The sequence below is a fragment of the Choristoneura fumiferana genome, chromosome Z, assembly GCF_025370935.1.
Source record: "Choristoneura fumiferana chromosome Z, NRCan_CFum_1, whole genome shotgun sequence".
Taxonomy (NCBI): domain Eukaryota; kingdom Metazoa; phylum Arthropoda; class Insecta; order Lepidoptera; family Tortricidae; genus Choristoneura; species Choristoneura fumiferana.
The window spans coordinates 2,240,477-2,268,433 of record NC_133472.1 but is presented as its reverse complement, the minus strand read 5'-3'; the positions used below and the strand labels follow the sequence as shown (position 1 = coordinate 2,268,433).

General features: G+C 40.7%; 2 protein-coding genes across 3 annotated transcripts in view; one reads left to right on the top strand and one right to left on the bottom strand.

Annotated features, from left to right (window-relative positions):
- Positions 1-140: 140 nt before the first annotated feature.
- LOC141431115 (uncharacterized) lies at positions 141-6,149 on the bottom strand. 2 transcript variants are annotated; one of them, XR_012451704.1, is made up of 5 exons: positions 6,077-6,149; positions 5,618-5,899; positions 4,968-5,150; positions 248-336; positions 141-211 (listed from the first exon to the last, which is right to left on the bottom strand). XR_012451704.1 is itself a non-coding variant. In XM_074092164.1 (4 exons), the coding sequence occupies exons 2-4, from the start codon at positions 5,822-5,824 to the stop codon at positions 316-318; spliced, it is 411 nt and encodes a 136-aa protein (XP_073948265.1). In that variant the 5' UTR covers positions 5,825-5,899; positions 6,077-6,149; the 3' UTR covers positions 223-315. The 2 variants fall into 2 exon arrangements, 1 of the variants encoding a protein (XP_073948265.1); XM_074092164.1 differs by lacking the exon at positions 141-211 and having other exon boundaries at positions 223-336.
- A 458-nt stretch (positions 6,150-6,607) lies between these two features.
- Raf (serine/threonine kinase raf oncogene) overlaps positions 6,608-27,957 on the top strand; it is a 37,442-nt gene continuing 16,092 nt past the window's right edge. Inside the window, exons 1-4 of the mRNA XM_074097013.1 lie at positions 6,608-7,223; positions 12,859-13,050; positions 17,406-17,533; positions 27,021-27,138. Of these exons, the coding sequence (XP_073953114.1) occupies positions 6,642-7,223; positions 12,859-13,050; positions 17,406-17,533; positions 27,021-27,138 (1,020 nt within the window). The 5' untranslated portion in view covers positions 6,608-6,641. The remainder of the gene's footprint in view (positions 7,224-12,858; positions 13,051-17,405; positions 17,534-27,020; positions 27,139-27,957) is intronic.

Here is a 27,957-nt window from a genome sequence, read left to right as displayed (position 1 = left end):
CTGATAGACACACTATTATAATGCGACGCCACGCCACGCGATCCAACGCGTGTCAGTATGTGTTGTAGTAGCATCACGTAGTGTCGGGTTCCCTATCTGTCAGTGCTTGTGAGTTTGACAGTTGCGGTGCCCTTTCCAAGATGGCGGCTATCCTCGCGACCGCCTCGGCCTGCGCTGTGGCGGCTCTCGCGAGACTCCGAAGTGCTGCCGCCTGCGCAGTGGCCGCGCGGGCCGCCCGCGCCGCCACCTGCGTTCGGGCTTCTTCGGCGCGCGCTCGGCAAAGCTCGGCCTCAGCGCGCTTGCGTTCCACTTCGATCAACCATTTGGGGTACAATGCTGGAAAAGACAAATGCAGGTTGTTTTTAGGGTTCCGTAGTCAACTAGGAACCCTTATAGTTTCGTCATGTCTGTCTGTCCGTCCGTGGCTATGCTCAGAGATCAGTACTAGAAGGCTGTATTTTGGCATGAATATACATATCAGTTACGCCGACAGTGGGCAAAAAAAAAAGTTTAGGGTACGTCCGCGCGTCGTGGACACGAGCGAGTGAGGCGATCCGGTGACGCAAGGAGTTGATGTAGTGAGCGCATGCCCATACAAATCCAGGAATACTAACCGCGGGTGGCTGTAATGAGCTGTGACCTTAAAGCCATGGCTTGTCTACAAGCGCCCGACACGTGGCGGGCGAGATTTAAACATTTTACTGGAAGAGCGGTCTAGCTTTATAGCCAGAGGGTGGGGGTTTATATGGCCCAATTCTAATTATTTTTTCGCAAATAAAACATTTTTATTGTAAAATAAGAAGCCAAAGGATATTAACATAATACGAGGCTACTTTGCCCCCCACTGGGTAACTATGCTCCAGTTCTGTATGTTGTTTAAATGTCTTGCAGGTCGAAGTCCCGGTACCAGATACACTTTCCAATAAAGTGGCAACACTGAACTTCAATTTTTGCTTCGATTTTTTTTTTCTTTTCCTGTCAGACGCCGTACAGTGATAATACAGAGTGCAATGATAATGATGGGGTAAAAATACACCAAACGCCTCCTAGTAGGAATTATGAATGAAATTAAATTCAGTAGCATAGTTACCCAGACGCCAGGTAACATTGCTCCTAAATTAAAGTCGTAATATATATATAAAAACAACATTATGACGTAGTTTAAGCAAGCCAGCATGATAGTAGGGATGATATACTTTACATAAATACATATATGAACGCGAACTTACCCCAGCAGCATAATAATTTTTAAAATAAATCAAAGATTATGAAATTTGGAGCAAAATTTGGTGCAAAGTAGCCTCGTTTTGCTGAACTTTATTAAAATCAATGAGTTTAGCGAAATATTTTGGTTGTATTCTGTGGCGTAGCGCAGCCGAAATCAGCAGAGTCTCTTTCCAAAGACCGATGTGCAATCTTTACGGCCGGGTACTGTACGCCACTGGTTGTCTTAGACCAGGGTTTCTCAAAGTGGGGTACGCGAACCCCTAGGGGTTCGCTATTCGACGGTAGGGGGTTCGCGACAAGGTTAACGTGATGCTGGCTGCAAGACTGGCAAGATGATTAAGAATGGTTTTTGGATTCTTTTTGTACTTTTTATTTCAACTCCAAATTTCTTACTTATTTGTTTGTTACTTGCTGTTGTTTGTTTCAGTTTTTATTTTCGTTGGCAAGATGATTCGTATCTGTATTTGTTACCTTTTGTTGAAATAAATAATACATTATATTATGATGATGATTGAAATAAAAATAAACTTAGTTTCGCAAACAGCCAATTTTATTACTACCTTGGGGAGAGAGGTGGGGGTTCGCTGTCGTCTAGAAACTTTAACAGGGGTACGTGGAGCCATAAGTTTGAGAAACCCTGTCTTAGACCCAGCCCAGGGTCAGAGAGTCTGGATCCGTGAAAATCCCTCTCTTTACCAACTTGAGTAAGGTAAACCCTATTGTTAGGATACCCAAATTACTCTATCGATTATGCTAGCCTATTCTATAAGGCCGCCAGGAGCAGAGCGAGGGGGTAAAGCGGAGCCGAGTTTAGGACTGTTTACCATTCGCGGAGCCTCCACGCTTGCCTTCTCCGCGTACATCTTTCTTCTTCTTCTAACATAAAATTCTCGTGTCACAGTGTTTGTAAACAAACTTCCGAAACGACTTGACAAATTTTTACGTTACGCAGGTGATAGGACCTTGTGCAGGGTCCGCCCGGATTGCTACCACCATCTTGCTCGCTAATCCTCCCGTGAAGCAGCAGTGCTTGCACTGTTGTGTTTCGGCGTGGAGAGTAAGACAGCCGGTGAAATTACTGGCACTTGAGGTATCCCATCTTAGGCCTCTAGGTTGGCAACGCATCTGCAATACCCCTAGTGTTGCAGATGTTTACGGGCGGTGGTGATCTCTTACCATCAGGAGACCCACTTGCTCGTTTGCCATCCAGTCAAATAAAAAATAAAAAAGTTTTTTTTTGTGTATACTCGGTATTTCTGAGAACAGAGCGTAAACTATTTTTTATCGTACTACTACGCGGGCATGAAATATCAGAGATAGATATATATAACCTTACCAACAAAAACTTGGAAAACCGCCGACATTGTCACTCCTAATTTCAATATCTCGAAAACGGCTGAACCGATTTTGATAAAACATGTCTAAGAACCATCGCTAGAAGCCCTGCTTTCAAATAAAAATAACCGCATACAAATCGGTTCACCTGTTTAAGAGCTACGGTGCCACAGACAGACACACAGCGGTCAAACTTGTAACACCCCTCTTTTTGCGCAGGGGGTTAAAAAGTTGCCAAGAACATGCTACTGCCTGTCTTCTGGTACTATTCTCAGCCGGTTTCTATGGTACAAAAACAGCTCTTAACGATTTTGACGAAGTTTGCTGTGTGGGGACTTTTAGGGGGGAACTACCGATGCAGCTTGGTCTTCTCTGAGAAAATGCGTGTTTTAAAGAGTTAGCCCGAGCGAAGCTCGGTTGTCCAGGTACATAGGGTCAATGAGTGACAAACGCACACGCTTTCGCATTTACAAAACACAAGCAGGATATAATTTCGCATAGCAAAGGTAAGCATTTGGTATAATCTTGTTGAAACAAAACTCGCTTAGCAGAACACGTGTCGCATAAACTTATTTAGCAGAATAATTACTACGCATAAAATATACTTGGCATCAGTGGCGTAGCTACCAAGGGCTAGGCGGAGCAGTGCCCCGGGCCCTCAAGCTCAGGGGCCCTCGAAATTCTGCTTTATAGCTGATGATAAAGTTGCTTAGCATTTTAAAGTATTTGTACAGATACCGGCAAACATCTTGAACAAATGGCTTTGCCTGCGCAGAAGCGATTTTAGGTATCGCTGGGAGGGGGGGCGGCGGCGGTGGAGCGCGGCGGCGGAAGAGTGCCGTGTCGATCGCATGATTGGTAAATCAGTTGACGTTTGTGTCCCGCGCTGCGTCCACGTTCCCTTGCCTCCTATGTACACTGGCGTGCAGTGATACAGTCATTGTTGTAATTTATTTTGTTGACTGACTGACTGACTATTGTTTGTGTTAAATTTGTTGTTATAGTTGTTTGTTGACTTTATAGTTTTGTTGATTGTTTATACTTAATAAAAACACCATTCCACGACAAAATAATGTGGTTTTCAAAAGGCAAGCTAGAAAAATGGTGTATGATGTCTATTGCTTTATGATGAAAGACGAAAGAGTGACATGGAGACAGTGAAGAATACTGCAGATGCTACAAAAACGTCTGTCAGCACTGTCAGACGGATTATCAAGGAAGCGAAGAGCTCTGACTTACTCACCGTGTTTCGCACACTAACAATCTATAAAATTAAAATAACTATTTTTAGAGGTAGATTTATCTACGTAAAAAAATTCTACAGTTTAATTAAATAGTTAGGTACTTTTTTGCTCGTATGTGTACGGTGCGCAAACTTTCCCCCACTCCCTTGTTTAATGCTCAAGAAGTTTGCCGGTATCTGTATATATAATGATTTTGCTTCAAAAACCTTACCAGTTTGATAGCAGTGGGCCCCATTTTTTTATTTGCCCAGGCCCTAGGTTACCTAGCTACGCCACTGCTTGGCATAGGAGTCATTTCGCATAATTTTGCACAACAAAACATCGCACTATTTTGCTAAGATAAACCTCGTACATAAAACGAATTGTTTCAGAAAAATAGCTTAGTTTATAACTGTGACCTAACAAACAATTAATGTTGAAAATAGCCTGCATGGCTTCGAGAAAAGTATGGTACGGCCGTGCCTTTGTTTTTGTTTTGCTCGACTTGGCAGGGGCACTACCATGCCCCCAGATATTAGTGAAGTTGCAATATCGCGCATGCGTAAGGAAATTAATCCGTAACATTGAATTTTTTGTGCAGTTTTTTATCCTAGACAATGTTTTCTAGATGTTTGCTTGGGTCTAATTAATTTGACGCCTTAATTGATGTTTGCACTAAAATATATTAATACACGATCGAGGTGAAACGCGACTAAAACTAATAGCGACTAAAAAAACACGATTGAGACAGAATGCTATAATTAAGCATATGATGGAGGTGAAATGCGATTCAGCGAAAAGCTACAAGGAATTTATGCTTTTGGGGTAAAGAACTGACAAAGGACAAAGTTATCGGTAATCAAGAAAAATGGTGTATTTACTTACATCACTCTATCGAAAATACAAACTGAGACATGGATGCAGAGAAAAACCAGAAAAAGAGACCAGCGCTGGGAATCGAACCCAGGTCCTCAGCATTCCGTGCTGCGTGCCATACCCCTATACTAGCACTGGACAGCACCCGTAACACTGGGTTTGATTCCCATCGCTGGTCTCTTTTTCTGGTTTTCTGTGCATCCATGTCTCAGTTTGTATTATCAATATGGTTTTACGGGAAAAGTAACAAATTTGGAGTTGAAATAAAAAATACAAAAAAGACTCCAAATAACCAATCATAATTACATCACTCCGTTGGGTTGAAGCTGCTGTCTGACATTTCTCCACAAAGTTTGGCCCAAGGATGATCAGTGCTCTCTTCTCCATCTTGGTAAGGGCCCGTATCCGCTTCTCGGGTGAGCCATGTGAACTCCTCTCCTTCAATAGTCGGACTTTGTTTTTTAATTTGTTCTTGAAGTCGCTCCAATACTGGAATTGTTATTTTGTTTATTGACGGTTGAAAGGATAATTCAGACATTTTTAACCGATGTGCCGCATATATTTTTAGCTGTGTCGCGATTGCCGCGAAGTGTATGCTGCATTGAAATTATCAATCAATCTATTTTCATGAGAAAATAGTGCAAAAACAACTGACGCATTCCGTGAGGGATTAATAAGCCTCTGCTGTCCCGTTATGTTACGTTATACATAATGCTTCAGACTCGCACTTGGCTACTTTTTACTGGTGTGCCGTGAAACGTTGATGAACGAAAAGTGTGCCGTTAAAACCAATAGGTTGAAAACTCAGGCTAATTGATCTAAGCGACATTTTTGCGAAAAATATGATATATAGGTCAAACAAACGAGAAATATTCACTGATTCCAACCATTACAATTTTTAGAGGCCCTTGCCCATCCGGGACATACATAATGTATAGGGTAGAGATGAATCTTACATTACTCCATTTCTCCACAGTCTTCCTGGCGCCAGTCTGGCAGTTATTGAGTATCAGCGTGAGATCCCTCCACAGCTGCCGGGCTGTGTGCCGACCTTCAAGCGACCGAAGACTGCCAGTGGCAAAGTCTACGTGCTGGCTCATAAAATCCAGCATCACCTTCATCTGTTCGTAGGAGACGTTGCGAACTGTCTTTGACACGGACATCGTGTTGTCCTTCACACATCTCTTGGGACATAGAACGATACAGGGCTGGCTGGAAGCTGTGACTTTTCCGCTGCCCTGGAAGATTTGAGTTTTTCGATTTATTTTAGTCAAAAGGTTTGTAGGTCTTAGCTTCGCTTGATGGAAAAAAATATGAACGTTTAGTCAAGCCGTTAAGCCTTCGTGTTTTTGCCAACAATAGCTGTTTAATCGTGAGTAATAATAAATGATATTGTTTTATAGCGAAACACTTACCAACACACATCGAACGATAACAAAATAAATAAATATTATTATTAATAGACTAGATAGATAGACGGCTGTCAACTTTTCCTCATAACGACCACAGATAACTCTAAGCAGATAACACTCAGAGGAATTAAACCTCAGAGGAAGTAAACACAAGTAGGTGTCTAGGTCTATGAAGATAACATCACATTATAGACCTATACACCTGTGGTGTTTAGTTTACCTACTTACCCTGAAGGTAACAGTCTCATAGAGAACACGTAATAACAATGTTCATTCCACAATTAGTTTTTATGGTAAAAAATCGTCCACTAAAATAATTAATAAGAATACATTATTTCTTCACTACCAAATAAAGGCGAACATTTTGTGTAGGTATCTAGGATTTTATATCCCAAAACATAAAAATAAGGATGTTTTTCAATAATCCGCATTACGTTGGCTGAAAAATTAAGCTGCTTATTTATATTGTCTGTGACCATAGTTTGACTTTAAAAAAAGTTGACAGCTCCATAGACAAGAGCGATCGGTCGGGATTCGGGTTCGGGACGGGACGGGACGGGATTCAGAAATGGCAGTGGCTAGGGGGAGAGACACTTGTTCAAGAAAAAATAATGGAAATATACCCGCGTTATCCCTCAACAGCGACAACATGTCGACGTCTACAGACAGCGACGACATAGCAGACCCGACATATGAAATAAGAAATATCCAAAGTATTATAAACGTGACTCGTGAAAACATTGACGCTTTGAACGCAAAATTTGCTGGTATACAGCACCCGCCGTCTTTATATCTATCAGAATATCAAGAGTTAACATCAAAGTTACACAATTTGGAATTAAGGGAGCGTACTTTGAGGGAACGTATGCACGCAGAGTCGCCGGATCGCAGTGACGAGATATCTTTAGATAATGACGATTCAAAAAAGTTTGATACGCTCACACGGCAGCCCAAAGTTTTTTTAAGAGCGCACCTGCCGAATCAGCAGCGGACCAGTGTGCAGGTCAAGGCTGGAGTGACACTAAGGGACGCTTTGTCCAAAGCCCTGAAACTGCGGAATCTTACGTGTGAAGTGTGTGAGGTGGTACGAACTGGAAACCATCATGTGATACCTTGGGATGTGGACATAACCATGATAGAAGCTGAAGAGGTCAGTGCAATTTAAATTCTGTGTACTATTTTTTTAAATCACATCTCTAATCTGTGCATTATTAAAAATACAAACCTTTAAAAACAAAATTCTTAACTAATCAACAAGATCAGTTAGAGCTGTAATTTTCTGTTACTTAAAACTGGCTGGTTGGTACTAGTATCATATTTCAAATTTAGAACAGTTTTCACCACTTTTTTTAAAAGTATTCTATTATGCCAGGAACTTTGTAGTAACCTTGCATAAGGGGATGCCTGAAATAATTTATTTTAGTTTTAGTTTTTTTATGTACTTTAAGTATAAGACAATTATAATACGTAAAAACTCATAATTTAATTCTGTGTTAGTTAATTTCCTTTTATAATGTGATTTAAGAAATCAGGTTTGCTCTTAAGATAAACTTTTTAAATACAAAGGAAATTTTTAGGGTTCCGGAGCCAAAATGGCAAAATCTGAACCCTTATAGTTTCATCAAGTCCGTCTGTCTGTCTGTATGTCACAGGCATTTTACTTGAAAACTACACGATATATATCAATGAAATTTGGAGTACGATGTCTTGTCAAAGCCGCTATTTAGTTTTGTAGTATAATTACAAAAATAAATATTTATAGGGGGGCACATGTAACATGTAATGTAATAGAAATTGTAAATTTTTTTTTTTACTTTCATCAATGTATGGCAGATAGTTCAACAGCTCTTTTGAAAAGATAGTAAGGTTTCTCAAAAACTTTTTTGAGTAAGTGAAGATTTCCGGAAATAATCGCTCCCAAAGTAGAAAAAATTGTGTCCCCCTCCCTCCCTCTACTTTGTAAACAGTTTGTCCAAAAAATAAGGAAAAAATATGTAAAGGTAACGCTTAATAGATACTTTATATACTGTTGCCGTTAATAATGTCGAGCAAGAAATGGCAAAACAACCACGTTTGCTGTATGGGAGTCCCCCTTAAATGCCTATTTTACTATGTTTTTAGTATTTGTTGTTATAGCGGCGACAGTATTACATAACCTATGAAAATTTCAAGTGTCTAGCTATTACGGCTCAGGAGATAGAGCCCTGTGACAGACAGCGGAGTCTCAGTAATAGGGTCCCGTTGGCACCCTTTGGGTACGGAACCCTAAAAAAGTCCATACTCTTTATTTACCTCCTTTGAAATCAGATTACTCTATTTCTGCAAATAAAAGTTGGCAACCCTAAGCGCTAGTGCCGGTGGCGCCTGCTGCAGTGGAAACTACCAACTGCCTACCCTACAATTTTGACCCAATGCATGTTACTCGAGGCACATAATAAACGGAGAAAACGAGCGAGCGGCCACACCGCTGCTTAATAGTACATTGTGTCTTAAGGGTGGTAAATAAGGAATTACGAACGAGAGTCTATTAGATGTTCCAAATATTGGCGATACCTTAGGCTGCGCTCTTGGCAGCGCCGCCCTCCCCCTCCCTCAGCATGTGCCTGAGCCGCGTGTGCGTGTGGTCCTGCTGCTGCGCGCGCAGCGCCATCAGTACGGGCACTGACTCATGTGACCGACCACGGGTTTCATGACAAGCAGATTAAGGTCAAGGGTTTTATTTGGGGGGTTGCTATCAAGGTAGGTAGGTAGGTAGAAAAAAACGGTGACGAATCGCAGTGACGCACCGTATGCGCACCGTTTTTTATGCATGCTTTCCACACCGCTGTTTAAAATACGCAAACGCTGCGGAACCGCAGGGACGTGCCATACACGTCAAGACTTGTTCGCACGTCACTGCGATTCCGTATTTTAAGCAGCGGTGTGGAGAGCATGCGATAAAAAAGGTGCGCATACGGTGCGTCACTGCGATTCCGTGCCGTCTTCCTTTTTTGAGCTACGGTTTGGTTGCACTTATAAACGTTGCCACAATACAAGTCATCATCATCATCATCATCAGCCTATGTTCGTCCACTGCTGGACATAAGCCTCTCCCATGGCACGCCACTGGGCACGATCCTCGGCTACTCTCATACAGCTCTTGCCAGCCGCCCTGCGAAGATCATCGCTCCACCGAGTCTGAGGACGTCCTACGCTACGTTTGCCGATCCGTGGTCTCCATGGGCTATGTCGATAACTTTGGACAATACAAGTACTAGGCAGTATTTCGACTTCATATTCGGTTCGGGTGCTAGAATGGACGCACGCACACATCCAAGCGTCATTTACAAGGCCGCTAGCCAATCTTCGCAAGACAAAACTACGCAGTGCCACGCCGCGCCGTCCGGTCGCTGGTCGAGTGCTGTGTCGCGCCTCCCGCTCTATTCGCCCCCCTTTTCGATTCCGTAACGTACGCAATAGCGCTTGGTACTAACTAGGTACTATAATATTTAATAATGGTGTAAGTAATTTAATAATAACAATTTGTTTGGCGCAATAGACGCATTTTTTTTTTCTATTACCAACTTATAATTTAATTAATAAATAAATAAGCATTTTAGCAAGGGGAAGTGGCGGGAAGCGACGATTTAAACCAGACGTTACACGGAAATAATGTTTATTACTGAGAAGCGATTACAATAATTAAGAAAAAGCCTATTTACCCTAATAAAGACACTAACACGTCTCAACGTAGGAGAGAGCGCTTAGCGTGCTATATTAGGTCCCTAGAATTCGATACAGACACGATTGTTTCCTTGGACCTCATTATTCTGAATCTACCAAACGTTGGCGCGATTTAATTTGACCGGTGGCGCCATCTTTTGGCGCTTTGGGAAACACTGCGTGTGGTATCTGCCGATGATTGTCTAAACGGGGTTAACTAGCGCCATCTGTTGGCAGCGTAGTGAATGTGGTATTACAGCATAAAATTAACATGTTTCATTCCTTCACCTAAAACTACACACATACCTACAATAAAAATCAACACACGTCTGTTTTACTTTTTGTAGACGCCAACCCTAGCGCTCCGCCCAGCCGAAGGTATAAACTTCAAGAATACGGCCGAGTCAATCTACTGCCTATTACTTGTATTGTGACGTAGCGTTGGTACCCCGTCACATCGGCAGCATAGCCAACGATTGCTGCCTCCCCCCACGGGTTCGTGTACACAAATGTGCAACCCGTTGTGACTTATGCAACCAACGGATCAACAGCCGCGCCGCCTCCACACACCGGTTCATGTACTAATTTGTGCACCACCAAACCCGTACTAAACGGAGAAAACCCATCGTTGGTACCTTCTCACCCGCAACATAGCCAATAATTGCTACCTCCACCCACGGGTTCGTGTACACAAATGCGCAACCCGTTGTGACGTATGCAACCAACGGATCAACTGCCGCGCCGCCTCCACACACCGGTTCATGTACTAATTTGTGCACCACCATACCCGTACTAAACGGAGAAAACCCATCGTTGGTACCTTCTCACCCGCACATAGCCAATAATTGCTACCTCCACCCACGGGTTCGTGTACACAAATGTGCAACCCGTTCTGACGTATGCAACCAACGGATCAACTGCCGCCTCCACCCATCGGTTTATGTACTAATTTGTGCACCACCGAACCCGTACTAAACGGAGAAAAACCCATTGTTGGTACCTTCTCACCCGCAACATAGCCAATAATTGCTACCTCCACCCACGGGTTCGTGTACACAAATGCGCAACCCGTTGTGACGTATGCAACCAACGGATCAACTGCCGCCTCCACGAATCAGTTTATGTACTAATTTTTGCACCACCAAACCCGTTCTAAACGGAGAAAACGCATCGTTGGTACCTTCTCATCCACAACATAGCCAACAATGAGGGCTATCGCGTATGAATTTGCCACTAGAGGCGCTAGTGTAGCGTGAGGTCTCCGAAATGTCAAATCTCATAGTTTTTGGGTGAGCTACGCGGGTTTATTTATAATTAGAATAATTTTGTGAATATTTTGCAATATCTGAAATTAATTATGGCAAATATGCGTTCCGGGGCAATGAATGTCTGTGTTTTGAGACAGTTTTGTCTTTCGGAAACCTTTGTCCTCCCTTTTTTCCGAACAAAATGGGGACTATGCAACACGTGGCATGCTCGATATTTTTGTGGTACGGTTTTAAGGTGTATTAAATATGATTTTAATCTAAACTTTGTTTTCACGCCCGTAATAACAGACTCTGAAAGCCATACTTAAAAACCTCACGCAACAGTGCGCTATCTAGTGAGACAAAAAACGATAGCCCTCATTGCTACCCCCACTAGGGTTGCCAACTTTTTTTTACAAAAAATAATGTTTATTTACGTCTGAGAAGGGAAAAAAACAGTATTTTAAGAAAAATGAACAGTATTTTCTACTTTCATGATTTAAAGACAAATTTTTGGGTGCACAAGTTATCAATTTGGTTTCATTTTTAAAAGACTCACAGACCTCGTCAGAATCAAAACTAAAATTAAAATACATTTGGCAGATTCATTCTGAACCACCACTATTGTGACTATGCTGTACTGACTTGGTGTGCTTAGTGTTAGGCAATGTTGATGCTGAAAACAGTATTTAACATACTATACTTTATTTTAGTTCAACAATATAAAGTATAATGTAGTGAAAAACAGTATAATACTGTTTTTAACAGTATAATTGGCAACCCTAACCTCCACCCACGGGTTCGTGTACGCAAATGTGCATCCCGATCTGACATAATGCAACCGACACAAGAAAACGTTGATCGACCCTAAAGCTGCGTTACGGCCAATAATGAGCGAGAATGTGTTTTAATTACCAATAGAAACGCTTCATATTCCTCGCCTCGCTCCGCTCAGCTGTTTCCACCAGAGCGGTGCTGTGTAAGGATAGGTAAATGAAGCGTTCCTATTGGTCCATGAAAAACATATTCCTCGCAACACATCCACGCACTGGGAATTGTTCCTGATTCATCGTTATCCTGTTTCGTCGGATTCCTGCTTCGTCAGATTCCTGATTCGTCGGTTTTTCAATATCAAAATGAAACTATGCAATTACCGTGACTACTTTTGTGTTTAATATTTAAAACGAATCTTCCTTTCTGGTAAATACTGGTTTACTGCATGATAGATTTAATTATCCATACTAATATACTAATATTATAAGTGCGAAAGTGTGTTTGTCCGTCTTTCACGCCGTAACGGAGCCCGAGAGTGACATAGGCTACTTTTTATCCCGGAAAAATGCACAGTTCCCGAGGGAACAGCGCGCGATAACTGAATACCACGCGGGCGGAGCCGCGGGCAAAAGCTAGTATAATACGGTATTTGACAACTTCTGATTTTGCCAAATATAGATAAATAGATAGTGTTTAGCAAAGAGAAAATTTAAATCGGTTGAAAATTGGATTTATAGTGATTTTTTGAAACCTGTCTCTTTCTCAAACGCTTTTCTCTATGCAGCAAGTATGGCGGTACTGGCGTGTGACTTCACATGCCAGTATGTCTGTCTCTGTCTAATCTTGAATTTCAAACCTTTATATCTTTGTTATTTATAAAGGTAGCTTAAAAATTGTTTTTCTATTCGATAACAGGCATTGTGTAGTTTTAATTTATAAAACATATACAAAATAGTCAAATACCGTATTCCGACGAAACAAGAATACGACGAATCAGGAATCCGACGATACAGGAACAATTCCGCTGGCGGAAAGCAGCCCTAACGCTTCTTTTCTTCCCAGGTAACGGTGCGGACGCTGGACAAACTGCCGATAATGTCGCACATCTCGCACCAGTTCACGCGGAAGACGTTCTTCACGCTGGCCTTCTGCGAGTGCTGCCGGCGTCTCCTCTTCAACGGCTTCTACTGCTCGCAGTGCAACTTCAAGTTCCATCAGCGGTGCGCCAACAAAGTGCCCAGCATTTGCCATCAGGTAAGTGTGCACCGTAGAAACCGGCTGAGGGATAACACCAGAAGGGCAGCATGCTTCATATTTTCATTTTTTTTGTAGTATTTTGCTTTCCTCATAGTCAAAATAAAAAATAGAGTGTCTAACTCGGGTGAAATTACTTCACTTCGTTCGAGCGCCAGAAATGTCTCGGGTGAAATGGGTCACTTTCCACCCTTGGTTATCAATCTACTATTAATAACCTAACCAACGAAAAGTTGGAAAACCGATTGTCATTCCAAAGTTCAATATCTCAAAAACGGATCAACCAATTTTTATAAAACACGTCTAAGAACCATCGCTAGAAACCCTGCTTTCAAATTAAAATAACCGCATTCAAATCGGACACGTGTCCTCTTGGCTACTGCTGAACCCCTGACGCAAGAGGGGTGTTATAAGTTTGACCGCTGTGTGTCTATCTGTGGCACCGTAGCTCCTAAACTGGTGAACCGTTTTGAATGCAGAATTTTTATTTGAAAGCAGGGCGTCTAGCGATGGTTCTTAGACGTGTTTTATCAAAATCGGTTCAACCGTTTTTGAGATATTTAACTTTGAAGTGACAGTGTCGGGTCGGGGGTATTCCAACTTTTCGTAGGTTAGGTTATTAAATTTAGTTATATACCTATCCAAACCAAGTATAGATGCAAAACTACCTTCGAAGTGCATTAATGGTGAAGTTGAGGGTGCATTTGAGCCACGTGGAAATAGAAACGGAACGCAAACTTACGACGAAGTACATTCTAGAGAAATAAGTCTCTAGCAGTAAAGCCTCTTATGAAGTAAAGCTTTCACTTATGAGAATACCAAAGGCAGTAGATTATTCTCGTGGTAGATAACGTGTTGTCACGTTAGCAAAGCCGTGGTGGCCTAGTGGTTTGACCTATCGCCTCTCAAGCAGAGTGTCGTGGGTTCGAACCCCGGCTCGCACCTCTGAGTTTTTCGACATTCATGTGCGGAATTACATTTGAAATTTACCACGAGCTTTGCGGTGAAGGAAAACATCGCGAGGAAACCTGCACAGACTTGCGAAGCAATTCAACGGTGCGTGCGAATTTCCCAATCCGCACTGGGCCCGCGTGGGAACTATGGCCCAAGCCCTCTTGTTCTGAGAGGAGGCCTGTGCCCAGCAGTGGGAGTTGGGACGTATATAGGCTGGGATGATGATGACGTTACCAAAGGATCGGCTTACAAGTCTTGTTATGGTGCTCCCACAATGGCTGTTATAAATGTTATATAACGCTATAAAACATGATAATGTTATATAACGTTATATAAGCACTATAACTTTTGTTACAACTAGTTCGATGTTATAAATGCTCCCACATTGGTATTTATAAATATTGTATAACATGATATAAAAATTGCATTTGCAATTTTTTGTATAATTTTTTTGGCGCCGTTTGGCGTTGAGACCCTAGGGCCGTGGGGGCCAGCCGCACGCGATATCGCGAAAGAGATATCCGCGCGCCTCATTGATGTTTCAGGTGACCAGAGGGCTGGCAGTTATTTCGGGCAAAGGATTTAGCCTTGCGATACAACACGGGAATGCTGCCAGCCTTCTGGGCACAATGAGGCACTTGTCTCACCGCCAGCGAGGAAACGATTGGCTATCGACTATTTTCTCGCTCAAGAAACGAACAAAAGATATAAGATCTTGTGTGAGTAAAAGAGACACATATATTAATAGTTGATCGCTGGCTGTTCACACTGTCGGCGAGAACTCGCTGTTACATATTTTGTCGCAGCGACAAGAGCTATAAAACTCGCTGAGCTATAGATACTCGCTCAGCGATGTCAGCTTGGCGGCCGCCCCGCACGAGCGAGTCGAGTGGAGCGAGTAATCGCCCGTCGCACGCGAACACTCGCTTACAGCCGAGCGACAAAACTACACTCGCTTCTCGCTGCTCGCCCACTCGTTTCTAGTTACTCGCTCTACTCGCTTCTCGCTCATCGTCGGCGGTGGGACAATTGCCTGAACAGCGTCGGTGACCTAGGAGGGATTTTTTATTTATAGGTTAGGCTAGCTTATATATTTTTTGTACATAGTCATATTCTTAAATGTTTAATGTACTTATTGTGTTTTATTGCTTTTTTTTTGTATAAAATTTTAAAAGTGATATAACATGATAACAATATAACCAACATTCAACTCGAAATTAATCCTTCTAAGCAATTCAATGGTGTGTGTGAAGTTCCCGATCCGCACTGGGCCCGCGTGGGAACTACGGCCCAAGCCCTCTCATTCTGAGAGGAGGCCTGTGCCCAGCGGTGGGACGTATATTGGCTGGGATGATGATGATGATGATGATAAATGCAGCAGTAGCTTAAACCTCAACCGCTTGGGTTAAATACGGCCGTTACCCACGCTCTGCTCAAAGTATCAGTTACCAATTTAAACTTTACTCGGCAAACTAAGTTGAACTGAGTTAGGTAAGTAATTATAATATTACTAGCTGTTGCCCACGACTTTGCGTGGAATTCGTCAAGCGCCCGCGGGAATACGATTGGGCAAGTTCCTGGGTAATTAAATAGTAGATTGATAACCAAGGGTGGAAAGTGACCCATTTCACCCGAGATATTTCTGGCGCTCGAAGTGAGCGCGCCAATAGTGCGAGGAGAAATGGGTTATTTCACCCGAGTTAGACACTCTACTTTCCATTTCGACTGTGAGGAATGTGGAATACTATAATAAAATGACAATAATAACAAATTGAATTTACTTATATTCAGCCTCCAACGGTACACTTTTCGACTGGCGACTTGCCACGGCCGACTATAAAAAAAATCGAATACGCAAAATTCCGGGCCTTACTAATAAATGACTATTTCTCAAAACAAATTACAAGAAGGGTTTCCGTTGGTTCCACGTGTTGTCCATTTTCAGTTGTATATGTTTCCTGACGCTATTTCAACACAAAATATAAGTAATATTGTGTTTAAATATATATAAAACTTTGTAAAAGTTATAAAAAGTCGGATAATCTTTGTTGTTGGGCCCAATAGAATAGTACATTGTGTCTTAAGGGCGGTAAATAAGGAATTACGAACGAGAGTCTATTAGAAGCCCGAAGTCGAAGACTGAGGGCTTTAATGAGTCGATTTTCGTAATTCTAGTACAGTCACCAGCATTAATATCTGCCACAGCGGAGCGTGCCAAAATATCTGACACGTCCTTCCGGCTCTAGAAATAGAGTCGTATCAGATATTTATTTATGCACGCTTGTTGTGTCATATATTGGTGCTGGTGACTGTACCGCTCGTGCGACATACAATGTTTTTCATCACATTTGCGAGTAAAATTGTATATTTGTAAAAGAAAAACTAATATTTTTTCAAAAATTGCCGATACCGCTGATTGCGCTCTTGGCAGCGCTCTGCAGCATGTGCATGGCGTGCGCGTGCAGCGCGCGCACGGAGCAGCAGCACACCATGCAGGAACAAACTCATTTACCGACCACGGCTTTATGACATGAAAATTAGTACGGGCAATGACTCATTTACCGACCACGGGTTTCATGACAAGCACATTAAGGTCGAGGGTTTTATTTGGGGGGTTGCAACCAAGGTAGCCTGCATGTTACGACACTGTTTACGAGCAAGTGTGATGAAAAGTATGTAGTGACGTTTTTCTGACGTCTCTAAATTTTTGATGTTTTATGCAGTTTATGTTTTATGATCTCGTCCTTATGGGCTGTTTCACCATCCATTGATTAGTGTTAACTGGCGGTTAGGTGTGATGCCGCCTCTGTCTGTTTTGTGGAAAAGACGGAGACGGCATCACATTTAACCGTCGGTTAACGCTAATCAATGGATGGTGAAACATCCCCTTAGTGTTAATAATTTCATGACAAACCGATTTCTTTACAATTTTAACACGACCTTTTGACGATTTTTTGAGGACCAGATGGCCTAGCGATTAGAGAACCTGACTACGAAGCTTGAGGTCCCGGGTTCGATTCCCGTGTCGGGGCAGATATTTGTATGAAAATAACGTATGTTTGCTCTCGGGTCTTGGGTGTTTAATATATGTATGTAAGTATTTATCTATCTGTATAATTATATTTATCCGTTGTTTAGTACCCGTAACACAAGCTTTGCTAAGCTTACTTTGGGACTAGGTCAATTGGTGTGAATTGTCCCGTGATATTTATTTATTACTTATTATCACGGGACAAATTTTGAGGGATACTTCTAAATTATCCGTCATGGCCACAAACTAAGGAGATCTGACGTTGTCATGGCGGTTTGTTTAATGCTTGTGCTAGGGTCGGCCCCTGCGCAGAGTTTTGCGTAATATTACCTATTATGCCTTTAGATCTCATAGGCCTCGCCGTCCGCAGGTTCGCATGACGGATACGTACTACGCGGCGCTGCTCGCACAGAACCCCGAGACCCAGGCCGGCATCCTCCACTTCCCCCCGCACTTCGGCTACCACCACATGATCAGCCGGACTGACCAGAATCACAAGTGAGTGCTTTTCTATTTTTACCCGATTGCCCGAAAGTGGGCAGATAAGCCCCGGATGTGGTAGTATGAGTGAAAATCACGAAAGAAATCTCGATAAATTTCTGTATACTCAAATCGATGAACCTACGCAAGCTTCACAACGATGGCATTTGAAAACTCCTGATTTTGCCATATCTTAATATTATTATGAAAATATAGACAAACAGACAGTGTTTAGCGAAGAGAAAATTTAAATCGGTTTAAAATTGGATTTATAGTGATTTTTTTTTAAATCTTTGTACCTGTCTCTTTCTCAAACGCTTTTCTCTATGCAGCAAGTATGGCGGTACTGGCGTGTGACGTCACATGCCAGTATGTCTTTCTCTGTCTAATCTCGAATTTCAAACCTTTATAACTTTGTTATTTGTAAAGGTAGCTTAAAAATTGTTTTTCTATTCGATAACAGGCATTGTGTAGTTTTAATTTATAAAACATATACAAAATAGTCAAATTCCGTATTACCGCACCATAATATTAATGCTTGTGTATACGTCATAGCAGTCGGCTCGACTTAAACCGACGTGCCTATTGACCTGTGCACACAGTTCATGTATAATTTAAGATCAAGTTCAATGGCGAGTTTGCTACGTTGACTCTTATTGATTTAGAAGACAGCTTGCTTCGTCAGTCACGGCCGTGATAAAGTTAATGCTCGGGGATGTCAATTTAATGAAACTAATTTTACAAGCTTTTATTTAGTTTCACCTGTCCCAGTGTGTGTCTGACTGTCTGTAATGAAATCTTGCAAGTTAAATTCGACCAAGTTCCAGTAATTTGATTGACTTGAATTTTTGTATACTTATGTACTGGTAGTCCGGCCACAGGACGGAACTCATCAACGGTTAGTGGCAATCGACTTGAAATTTGGTATGCAAATATTTTTTGGGTGACAATACAAGTACAGTCAGCAAAAAAGCTTGTATTAAAATGTTTTTTTTTTACCATTTTCCTCTCAGATTCTTTATTGTTTCCATCAATGTTCAATTCTCTATTCTCTTGCCTCGTTTACTTTATAAAATTACGACTCAAAAGTACCCGCGTACTTATATTTTTAAATAAGTACTTCCAAAACACCCACGTGTAAATAACAAAGCGTAAATGTTAGTAAATCCGATTACCAAAATTAAGTACACGAAGTATTGTTAACTTGGAAATTGTTTGTTATATTAATAAGCGGGCACCGGGAACGCTTCGCAAGCTGTATTGTGTTTATTTACTGTATTTATAACAAAAATAATAAATTACATCGATATTTATAAATTCGTAATATCTTTCGAATGGAATGTCCGATTTGAATAATTTAAAAAGTAATCTACAGTTATTGAGACATTCTTGAATATGAAATTATTTATTTGGATCAGGATTAATGCAAAGCTATGGATAACGTGGTCTAATTTTGGTCGGCATTTCTATCAACTTTTAAAACGTAAAAAAATAGTTATAGTGACATAACACATAACTATAACAGTTGGACGTATGGCAACGCGAAATTTTTCGTAGATATTGATATATTCTTTAATATCGTAGAACATTTTGTTGTTCTATCATCAATAGTTACCGCAGCGCACGCGATGAAAGATATTTTTCATCACACTTGCTCGTAAACAGTGTCGTAACATGCAGGCTACCTTGATTGCAACCCCCCAAATAAAACCCTCGACCTTAATGTGCTTGTCATGAAACCCGTGGTCGGTAAATGAGTCATTGCGCGTACACATTGTCTTGTCATGAAGCCCAAGGTCGGTAAATGAGTCAGTGCCCGTACTGATGGTGCTGCAGGACTACATGGACCACATGCACACGCACGTTGCGGCGCATGCCGAGGGAGGTAGAGGTAGAGGGCGACGTTGCCAAGAGCACAGCCTAAGGTATCGCCAATATTTGGAAGAATTATATTTTTTCTTTTACAAATATAAATTTTTACTTGCAAATGTGATGAAAAACATTGTATGTCGCACGGGCGGTACTAGAATTACGAACATCGACTCATTAAAGCCCTCAGTCTTCGACTTCGGGCTTCTAATAGACTCTCGTTCGTAATTCCTTATTTACCGCCCTTAAGACGCAATGTACTATTACGGCAACTTTTTTTACACTTGAGTTACATTATTGAAGTTTTAGTACGGAACCCTAATATTTTCTGATAATTAATATAGCCTATGGCACTTTGCAATAATTAAACATTATAATGGTGCAGAAATTTTTGAAATAGGTCCAGTTGTTTTTGAGTCTATTCGTAACAAACATCCAAAAATCCACATCTTTCCTCTTTATAATATTAGTATAGATATAGATTTACAAAAATATTACTGATCTAACAAATACAAAATTCAAATCTATTGTCAGAGGCGTATTATAAAATAAATTATTATATAATGAACAGGGAAAAACAGGTAACAAATAATTCCGATCCGCATTGGCGATCCCTTACTTCAAATAGCGAATCGTTTGTAAGTAAGTCATGTCATAAAATAACATTGTGGTTGTTAAAAAAAATAGCAAAAAATTTAATCGATTATAATACCTTGACATTATAAAATTAATGATTATATCACGGATAGTGTCAAATAACGTCAAAGTATATAACGTCTCTCTCTCTAATTGATTATTTAAAACGTCCATATCTTCTTGTTTTTGTAAGATAACTAATAAATAATTCTTCTACGGCGAACACATTTGAACAAATAACAAATGTTTGCATATTTACTTTCGCATCGACCCAAGGGTTTAAAAGTGGTCATTTGAACGGGTTCCGTAATAGGATTAACTTCACTGGATTGCGCCTTACTGCACTTGCAGTTTGCAGCCCAGTAAATGGTCTCGCACAGAGTCGAAATGCGATTGTTAAAATTACTTGGCCGCGATCAAAGGCTGTAGGAATTAATGTGGGGAATTATATTTGAAATTCACGACGAACTTTCACGATTCTCTTACGATGTCTTCCTTGAACATAAGAAATATGTCGGTTTCATGGTGCCTCAAATACATTCAGTGCTAAAAACCCGCTAGTCTAGCTCACTGTTCGAAGGCAGTTTTCGCTACAAAGCGGAAAAACGCTGCTACTGATTACGAGCGTAGCGAGTAGCGATATTGTAGTCGCGAATGTTTAAAGAACAAGCACAGTACAGAAAAAAGAACAGTATAATATACACGAAGGGCTTCAGTTATGTATTTGATAATGTCACATGAAATAACAGTAGGGAAAGGATCAGGAGATTTAGGTAATTATGGAAGGAAGTAGTGTTTTACAAAAATACGTTTTACGTTATTTTAATAAAGTACAAAACGTATTGTTTTAAAGTGTTTTATTTAGCTTTATAATTACGTATATTTATGTGTTACCTACAAATTAACTACGGAGATGTAGAAACAAGTGCCAAAATTTAGTATCTATTCGAACCACTCAAAATATGTTACTACGGCCTTATTGCGTCGGAATTAGAGTCTGTGGTGGTCACGTGGTGGTACTTATTTTTGAATCGAATAAGTTCATATTTTTACAGTCGTACGTAATAAATGCGCGTGAGTCCCGCGCTGAACATATGTAAACGCGGAACACTCGCGACTGATGACTGTCTTGACGACCGAATGGCCAAGTGGTTAGAGAACTGGCTAAAAAGCTTGAGGTCCCGGGTTCGATTCCCGGCTGGGGCAGATATTTGTATGAATAATACGAATGTTTGTTCTCGGGTCTTGGATGTTTAATGTGTATTTAAGTATGTATCTATCTATATAATTATATTTATCTGTTGCTTAGTACCCATAACACAAGCTTTGCTAAAGCTTACTTTGGGACTAGGTCAATTGGTGTGAATTGTCCCGTGATATTTATTTATTTAATACGAATGTTTGTTTTCGGGTCTTGGATGATTAATAAGTATTTAAGTATGTATTTATCTATATATGTATGTTTATCCGTTGCATAGTATCCATAGTACAAGCTTTGCTTAGTTTGGGACTAGGTCAATTGGTGTCAAGTGTCCCATGATATTTGATTTGATGGTTGCCGAGGTACGATGAAAATTCGTGGCACGCAGGGTAACTCGCGTTCCGGCCGTTTATATGAAGACATTATACTGTTCATATTCTCTGTACTGTGGAACAAGTGCTGGATGCTACGCAGCGTAAAGGCGTACTCTCGTAGAGGCAAAGACTCGTAGAGGTGTGGCCTTGTAGAGGCTCTACGCCATCTTGCTACGAGAGTGCTTGAAGCCATTCGGACGGCGTGGGAAATATTGAGAGGGCACACTACGGAGCCCCGCAGCTATCTTTATACATGGCCTACCAAGCCCTACAAGCTATATTTAATACTAAAAAACCGGCCAAGAGCGTGTCGGACACGCCCAAAATAGGATTCCGTAGCCATTACGAAAACATTAAGCAATATTTTTCTAAGGATTTCGTATTTTATACGGAATCTTGCAAGTTTAGGTATATTTTATACCTTAGGCTGCTATTTACTCATAAACTACTAATAATTCTCAAGCAAACTTAGCCGTTATAGTTTTCCTTGAAAGTTTGATGTATTTACTACCATCCTGTTTTTTTTTTTCAAATTTTTCCACCCACCGGTTTAGATTTTAGAGGGGGGAGGGGACGCTCGATTTTAATGAAAATTTGCACTTTAAAGTTGAATATTTCGCAAACACATCACTAAATCGAAAAATCGTCTTAGCAAACCCCTAATGGTTTTAAAAGACCTATCCGACGATAACCCACACTATAGGGTTGGATGAGAATAAAAAATCACCCCCACTTTACGTCTATGGGAGGAACACTAAAAAGTTTTTTTTTTAATTTTTAACTATACCATTTTGTCGGTATAGTTTACTTATATATCCGTGCAAAATTACAGCTTTCTAGCATTGATAGTCTCTGAGCAAAGCCGCGGACGGACAGACAGACAGACAGACATGGTGAAACTATAAGGGTTCCGTTTTTGCCATTATGGCTCCGGAACCCTAAAAAGCTATGATGGCACTACCATTAACATTTGTAAATTATAAAATGTGAATAAGCCGAATTAAGTAGAAATATTGAGATTAAAATAAAGACTAGCATATTTTATAAACACAACTTCACATCAACCTTAATTCAACTTGAAGATAAGAAACACATAAATTGAGAATACGAAAGTATAGGCTACATGTGGCTACATTTCAGCTATGAGGCTTTCGTAGTGTTTTGCAATTGTGACGCTAGATGGCGAATAACCGGAATGCGGTTGCTGGGCTTGCCCCGCGCTTGGACACATTCGTCGAAACTATTTGAGAGAAACATGCCATTCTCTTCTAACAACGTAAATAAGAAAGAGACATCATGCGTATCTCTACTCGTCTAGGCTCAGTTGGTGAGCTTGTTGGTTGTTGTCAGTGTACCTTATCTTTAGTATCTCACTAGATGGCATAACGTATCGTGTTATTTGTGTTCTCACTGGTGCCATCTATTGGAAAATCGAAGGTAAGAAAAATAGCCAGCTGAATAGCCAGTATTAGGGTGATACCATTTGCTTGTACTAGGTGGTGTCTCTGTTATATTATCTACTTTGTGCCTTACATCATCATCATCTCAGCCTACGTATTGCAGGGTAAAGGTCTCGTTTTCGAATGAGGCCCAGAGTTGATTTGAATCTTCACCATGTTTTCCTTAACCGTAAAGGTTAAGAAATTCATTGGTCTGTGTTCAAATAACCTTTTTTGTATACTTGTATAAAATTTATTAGAAAAAAAAAATATTTAAAAATATTCGTGATTTATTATTTATTCGTAGGAAAACGTGTCGAAACTCATAGTTTTAAACACTTGTCCAGGGGACTTAACCACGGCAACGAGGTACCATCAACCAAATTCTTACTAATAAAATACATACACAAATTGCTTTCATAAAAAGAACCTACAAACATCACTTGAGAGATACAGATAAAATTAAACTAATAAAGCATAGGACTGGATATGGTAAGAGGAACATTCTATCAGAGGGAGCACGACTATATAATGACCTGCCTGTTGAAGTTAAAAAGTGTAATACATTAGGCATGTTTAAAAGTAAACTTAGAGATTATATTAGTGCTAAGGTAAATTAGATGTTACAATTAGCTGGAAAATCTTACTAAAGATATTATTTGTCTAATTTTAAGCTCATTGTAAGTGAACATTGTTCTTTAGGAGTAATAAAGTCTTTAAACCTAAATATGTGGTCTACCACCCTAAAGTTGATAATCGTTTGCATGTCGTAAAACAATAATGCCAATAGGCGCGTCTGTCAACTTGAAAGTTCGACATTAGCGACATATTGATTTGATAGGAACTTGTTTAAAAATTGATCGACCACTTATTTAGCTCATACTCGTACATGAAAAAGTCGATCCAACCTCTAGCAACAGCAAAAGCGTCAAAGGGCATGTCGATTGGTTTGCGAAAATGCCATTACTATTTTCGTCTTGTGTTGTGCTGAACCTTTGAGGCGCGCAGCATGGTGCTTTGCGTTTGTTGATCGCGTTTGGGAAATGCCGGATTGGTACTGTCTAAAGAAATACCAATGGTTTTTTTTGTACGGAAATTAATTAATACAGAAATACGCAGAAAGTCACGAGAAAAGACTTCACCAACATGTGAACGTCGAGGCAATCCAGCTTCTCGACAACACGGACTTAAAAAGACGACTCAAAAGAACTAAGCCTTTTGAATTAGTGTAGTGCTAGAATAGTGACTAGTGAATAAAAATGTTTGCAGTGCACAAAAGAACACATGAACATAGTGTCTTCCCCTTAAGGAACTAAGAACTGCCAATGGACAGTTTCTTAGATTAAATTCTGATTAGATAGTTTAAGTTAAAGATAAATTGCTTATTAGCCTAGATAGGCTAGATTGTAATGTAATAAAGCACCTTATAAGCGCTTTATAAATAAATAAAAAAAAAAATGCATGTTGTACGGTGATTGTAGTTTTTGCAACTTGATAGCAAAATTCCAGAAACCACGCGGAGACAACTTGCGCATTAAAAAATGTCAGACACGAGAGCAATATAGAATTTTGTGATCACTGTTCACTGTTAAGGTTTTTTTTTTCTCTTTTTTTAACAAGTTCCTATCAAATGAATATGTTGTTGAAGTCGAACTTTCAAGTTGACAGACGCGTCTATTGGCATTATTGTTTTATGACATGCAAACGATTATCAACTTTAGGGTGGTAGAGCACATATTTGGCTGATGGTACCTAAATCATTACTTTTTTAAGCTTTTTTTAAAATTAACTATTGACAGTATTTTGGTTGACTTGTTCTGCCGCACCAATGCAATTTTGTAAATGCGTACTTTAATATTATAAAAGCGAAAGTGTGTGTGTCTGTATGTTTGTCCGTCTTTCACGTCGTAACGGAGCGACGGATCGACGTGGTTTCTGGCATGGAGATAGTTTATGGGCCAGAGAGTGACATAGGCTACTTTTTATCCCGGAAAAATGCACAGTTCCCGAGGGAACAAAGCGCGATAACCGAATTCCACGCGGGCGAAAGCCGCGGGCAAAAGCTAGTTTCACGTATAAACATACTTGTGTTGAGGACCAGGTGGTGATCGTTTCCCATCAGATGACCCATGCTCATTTGCCTCCCTCTCCTACTGAAATAAAACGGCCAAGTGCGAGTCGGAATCGCGCACCGAGGGCTCCGTACAAATTTGTAGGTATTTATGATTAGCCCTCTCCTAAGCAAAATGTACGGAGTGTAAAGTTATACCCCCTTATTCATAAACGACAATCAAACCTATTTTAGTTTTTTGCAGGTGGTAGGACCTTGTGCAAGGTCCGCCCGGATTGCTACCACCATCTTGCTCGCTAATCCTGCCGTGAAGCAGCAGTGCTTGCACTGTTGTGTTTCGGCGTGAGAGTAAGACAGCCGGTGAAATTACTGGCACTTGAGGTATCCCATCTTAGGCCTTAGGTTGGCAACGCATCTGCAATTCCCCTGGTTTGTAGATGTTTATGGCGGTGGTGATCTCTTACCATCAGGAGACCCACTTGCTCGTTTGCCATCCAGTCGTATAAAAAAAAAAAAAAAAAAAGTTAAAATGCCGCTAAAATTCGTTTGTCCTTATCTGTCACTTCGACATTTGTATTTGTTAGAAAGGGACAAAGCATTTGTTAGTTAACATTGGCTTGTTAAGTTTTATGAATAAGGGGGATAGTTCTTTGATAAACTATTGTAAGTAACGTCTGAATCTAACGATTTAAATAAATAAAATCTCATCAAAACATGAATGTGAAATGAGAACCAAGTTCAATATTATGATGTATGCCTTGATTGTTGTATTTAAACAACAAGAAAAAAAAAAAAAGAAGAAGATTTGATTGTTGTGTTTGGAGGCGCATGCAGACGGCTTTCACGCAAATCATGCGGAAACGGGTCGCCTCCGCTGCTGCAGCGCATCACTCGCAGCCCAACAGCCTCCTGAAGACAGTTTCTGAGCGGATGACGGTCCATTTATGTGCCACTGGAACCAGCTGCATGTGTTGCCCACTTAGTATATTTAATATTTAATGTAATCTTATTGTTCTTAATTTCTATGTGTATGATCCGAGTTGGTCGAATAAATTTATTATTATTATTATTATTATATTTAACGACAAAGAGCTAGATCTGAATAGGTGCCAAGTTCAATGGTCAGTCCTGAAATTTATTTATGAGAATATAAAATAATTTATAACAACTTATAATATCATTTATTCTTATAACTTAGGATAATATATTGAAGCCTAAGAACTGACTTGGCTAGTTCTCATATAAGAATTATTATTAAGTATATATTAAGCAGTTATGAAAGAGCCCTATGTTCGATGGCCAGTTTCTACCAGAAGAACTTAGTTTTAGAACTTGCGAAGGCTATAATCTGCAAACCGTATCAGGTAGCGTAAGCCTTTAAGAGAAGTTTCCCTGCCGGCCGCGCTGCGTTAGGTATTCGTTTGGGATATTGCTGTCTTTATCGCTCGTGACATAAGCGCTCGCAGCCGTCCCCCCCATGCCTTCCGCAACGACGTCCGTAATTTATATCGAGATAGCTGTAGGCATTTCAAGATTTGGGCGGTTGAATTTTGGGCTTCGTTGTCCTCATATTATACGAAAAGTATAGCACAGAAATCAATGATATTTTACAATCAAGATATTCATTATATTTTCTATGCCTGTGGTTTTTTTCGATTTTTGTAAAGATGCTTTATTAGTCTGTAATTCTCGTGCAAAGTTGACATCTTTTTTTTGTCGACTTTTGAGCTCCTGTAATTGTGACATTAAACATTTATACGAAAATCTGAAAAACCACAGACATAGCTAATTACGTGTAGTCCATACTTACAAAATTTCATCTATTTCTGTTGCCTAGTTTTCAAATGAGACCGGGACTACGTTTGTATGGAGAATGGAACGAAGAGGCTTCTCCTAACGTGGTAATTTGTTGTAGGCACCAGCACCCCAGATCCCTGAACCAGCAGGACCGGTCCAACTCCGCCCCCAACGTCTGCATCAACATGGTGCAGCGGCCGTTGACCCTGGCCGAACACCAACGGAGGCACAACCAGGTAGGATCGTCAGCAGCAGACAGGCAATGGCAAGTGAGACCTGTGAAAAGAAAGTGGCGCGTATTTAGAAAAACCGGCCAAGAGCGAACGAGAATCTGGTAAGCTAGATATGTAGTAAATAGGTACATAATGTAGTATTTTGAAAATGTAGTATTCTGGGTTCTATATGTGTATATATGTAGTCGCAGTTCTCTTAACCTACTTTGCTGATAACAGCTCGTTTCTCTGTGAGATCGCAGTTCTAACCTAACCTACTTTTCTGATACCAAATCGTTTCTATGTGAGATCGCAGTTCTAACCTAACCTACTTTGCTGATACAAGCCCGTTTCTCTGTGGGGTCGCAGTTCTAACCTAACCTACTTTGCTGATACAAGCCCGTTTCTCTGTGAGATCGCAGTTCTAACCTAACCTACTTTGCTGATACAAGCCCGTTTCTCTGTGGGGTCGCAGTTCTAACCTAACCTACTTTGCTGATACAAGCCCGTTTCTCTGTAGGGTCGCAGTTCTAACCTAACCTTCTTTGCTGATACAAGCCCGTTTCTCTGTGAGATCGCAGTTCTAACCTAACCTACTTTGCTGATACAAGCCCGTTCTCTGTAGAGTCGCAGTTCTAACCTAACCTACTTTGCTGATACAAGCCCGTTTCTCTGTGAGATCGCAGTTCTAACCTAACCTACTTTGCTGATACAAGCTCGTTTCTCTGTGAGATCGCAGTTCTAACCTAACCTACTTTTCTGATACAAGCCCGTTCTCTGTTAGATCGCAGTTCTAACCTAACCTACTTTGCTGATACAAGCCCGTTTCTCTGTAGGGTCGCA

Bases quoted from the DNA above. Each gene is read 5' to 3' on its own strand.
- LOC141431115 (XM_074092164.1), bottom strand. From the start codon at position 5,824: ATGTCCGTGTCAAAGACAGTTCGCAACGTCTCCTACGAACAGATGAAG. The intron at 5,151-5,617 runs GTAAGATTCATC...TAACAATTCCAG, and splicing joins CTGTGGAGAAATGGAGTAAT to TATTGGAGCGACTTCAAGAA. The intron at 337-4,967 runs GTAATTATGATT...TGTCTTTTCCAG, and splicing joins CTTCAACCCAACGGAGTGAT to CATTGTACCCCAAATGGTTG.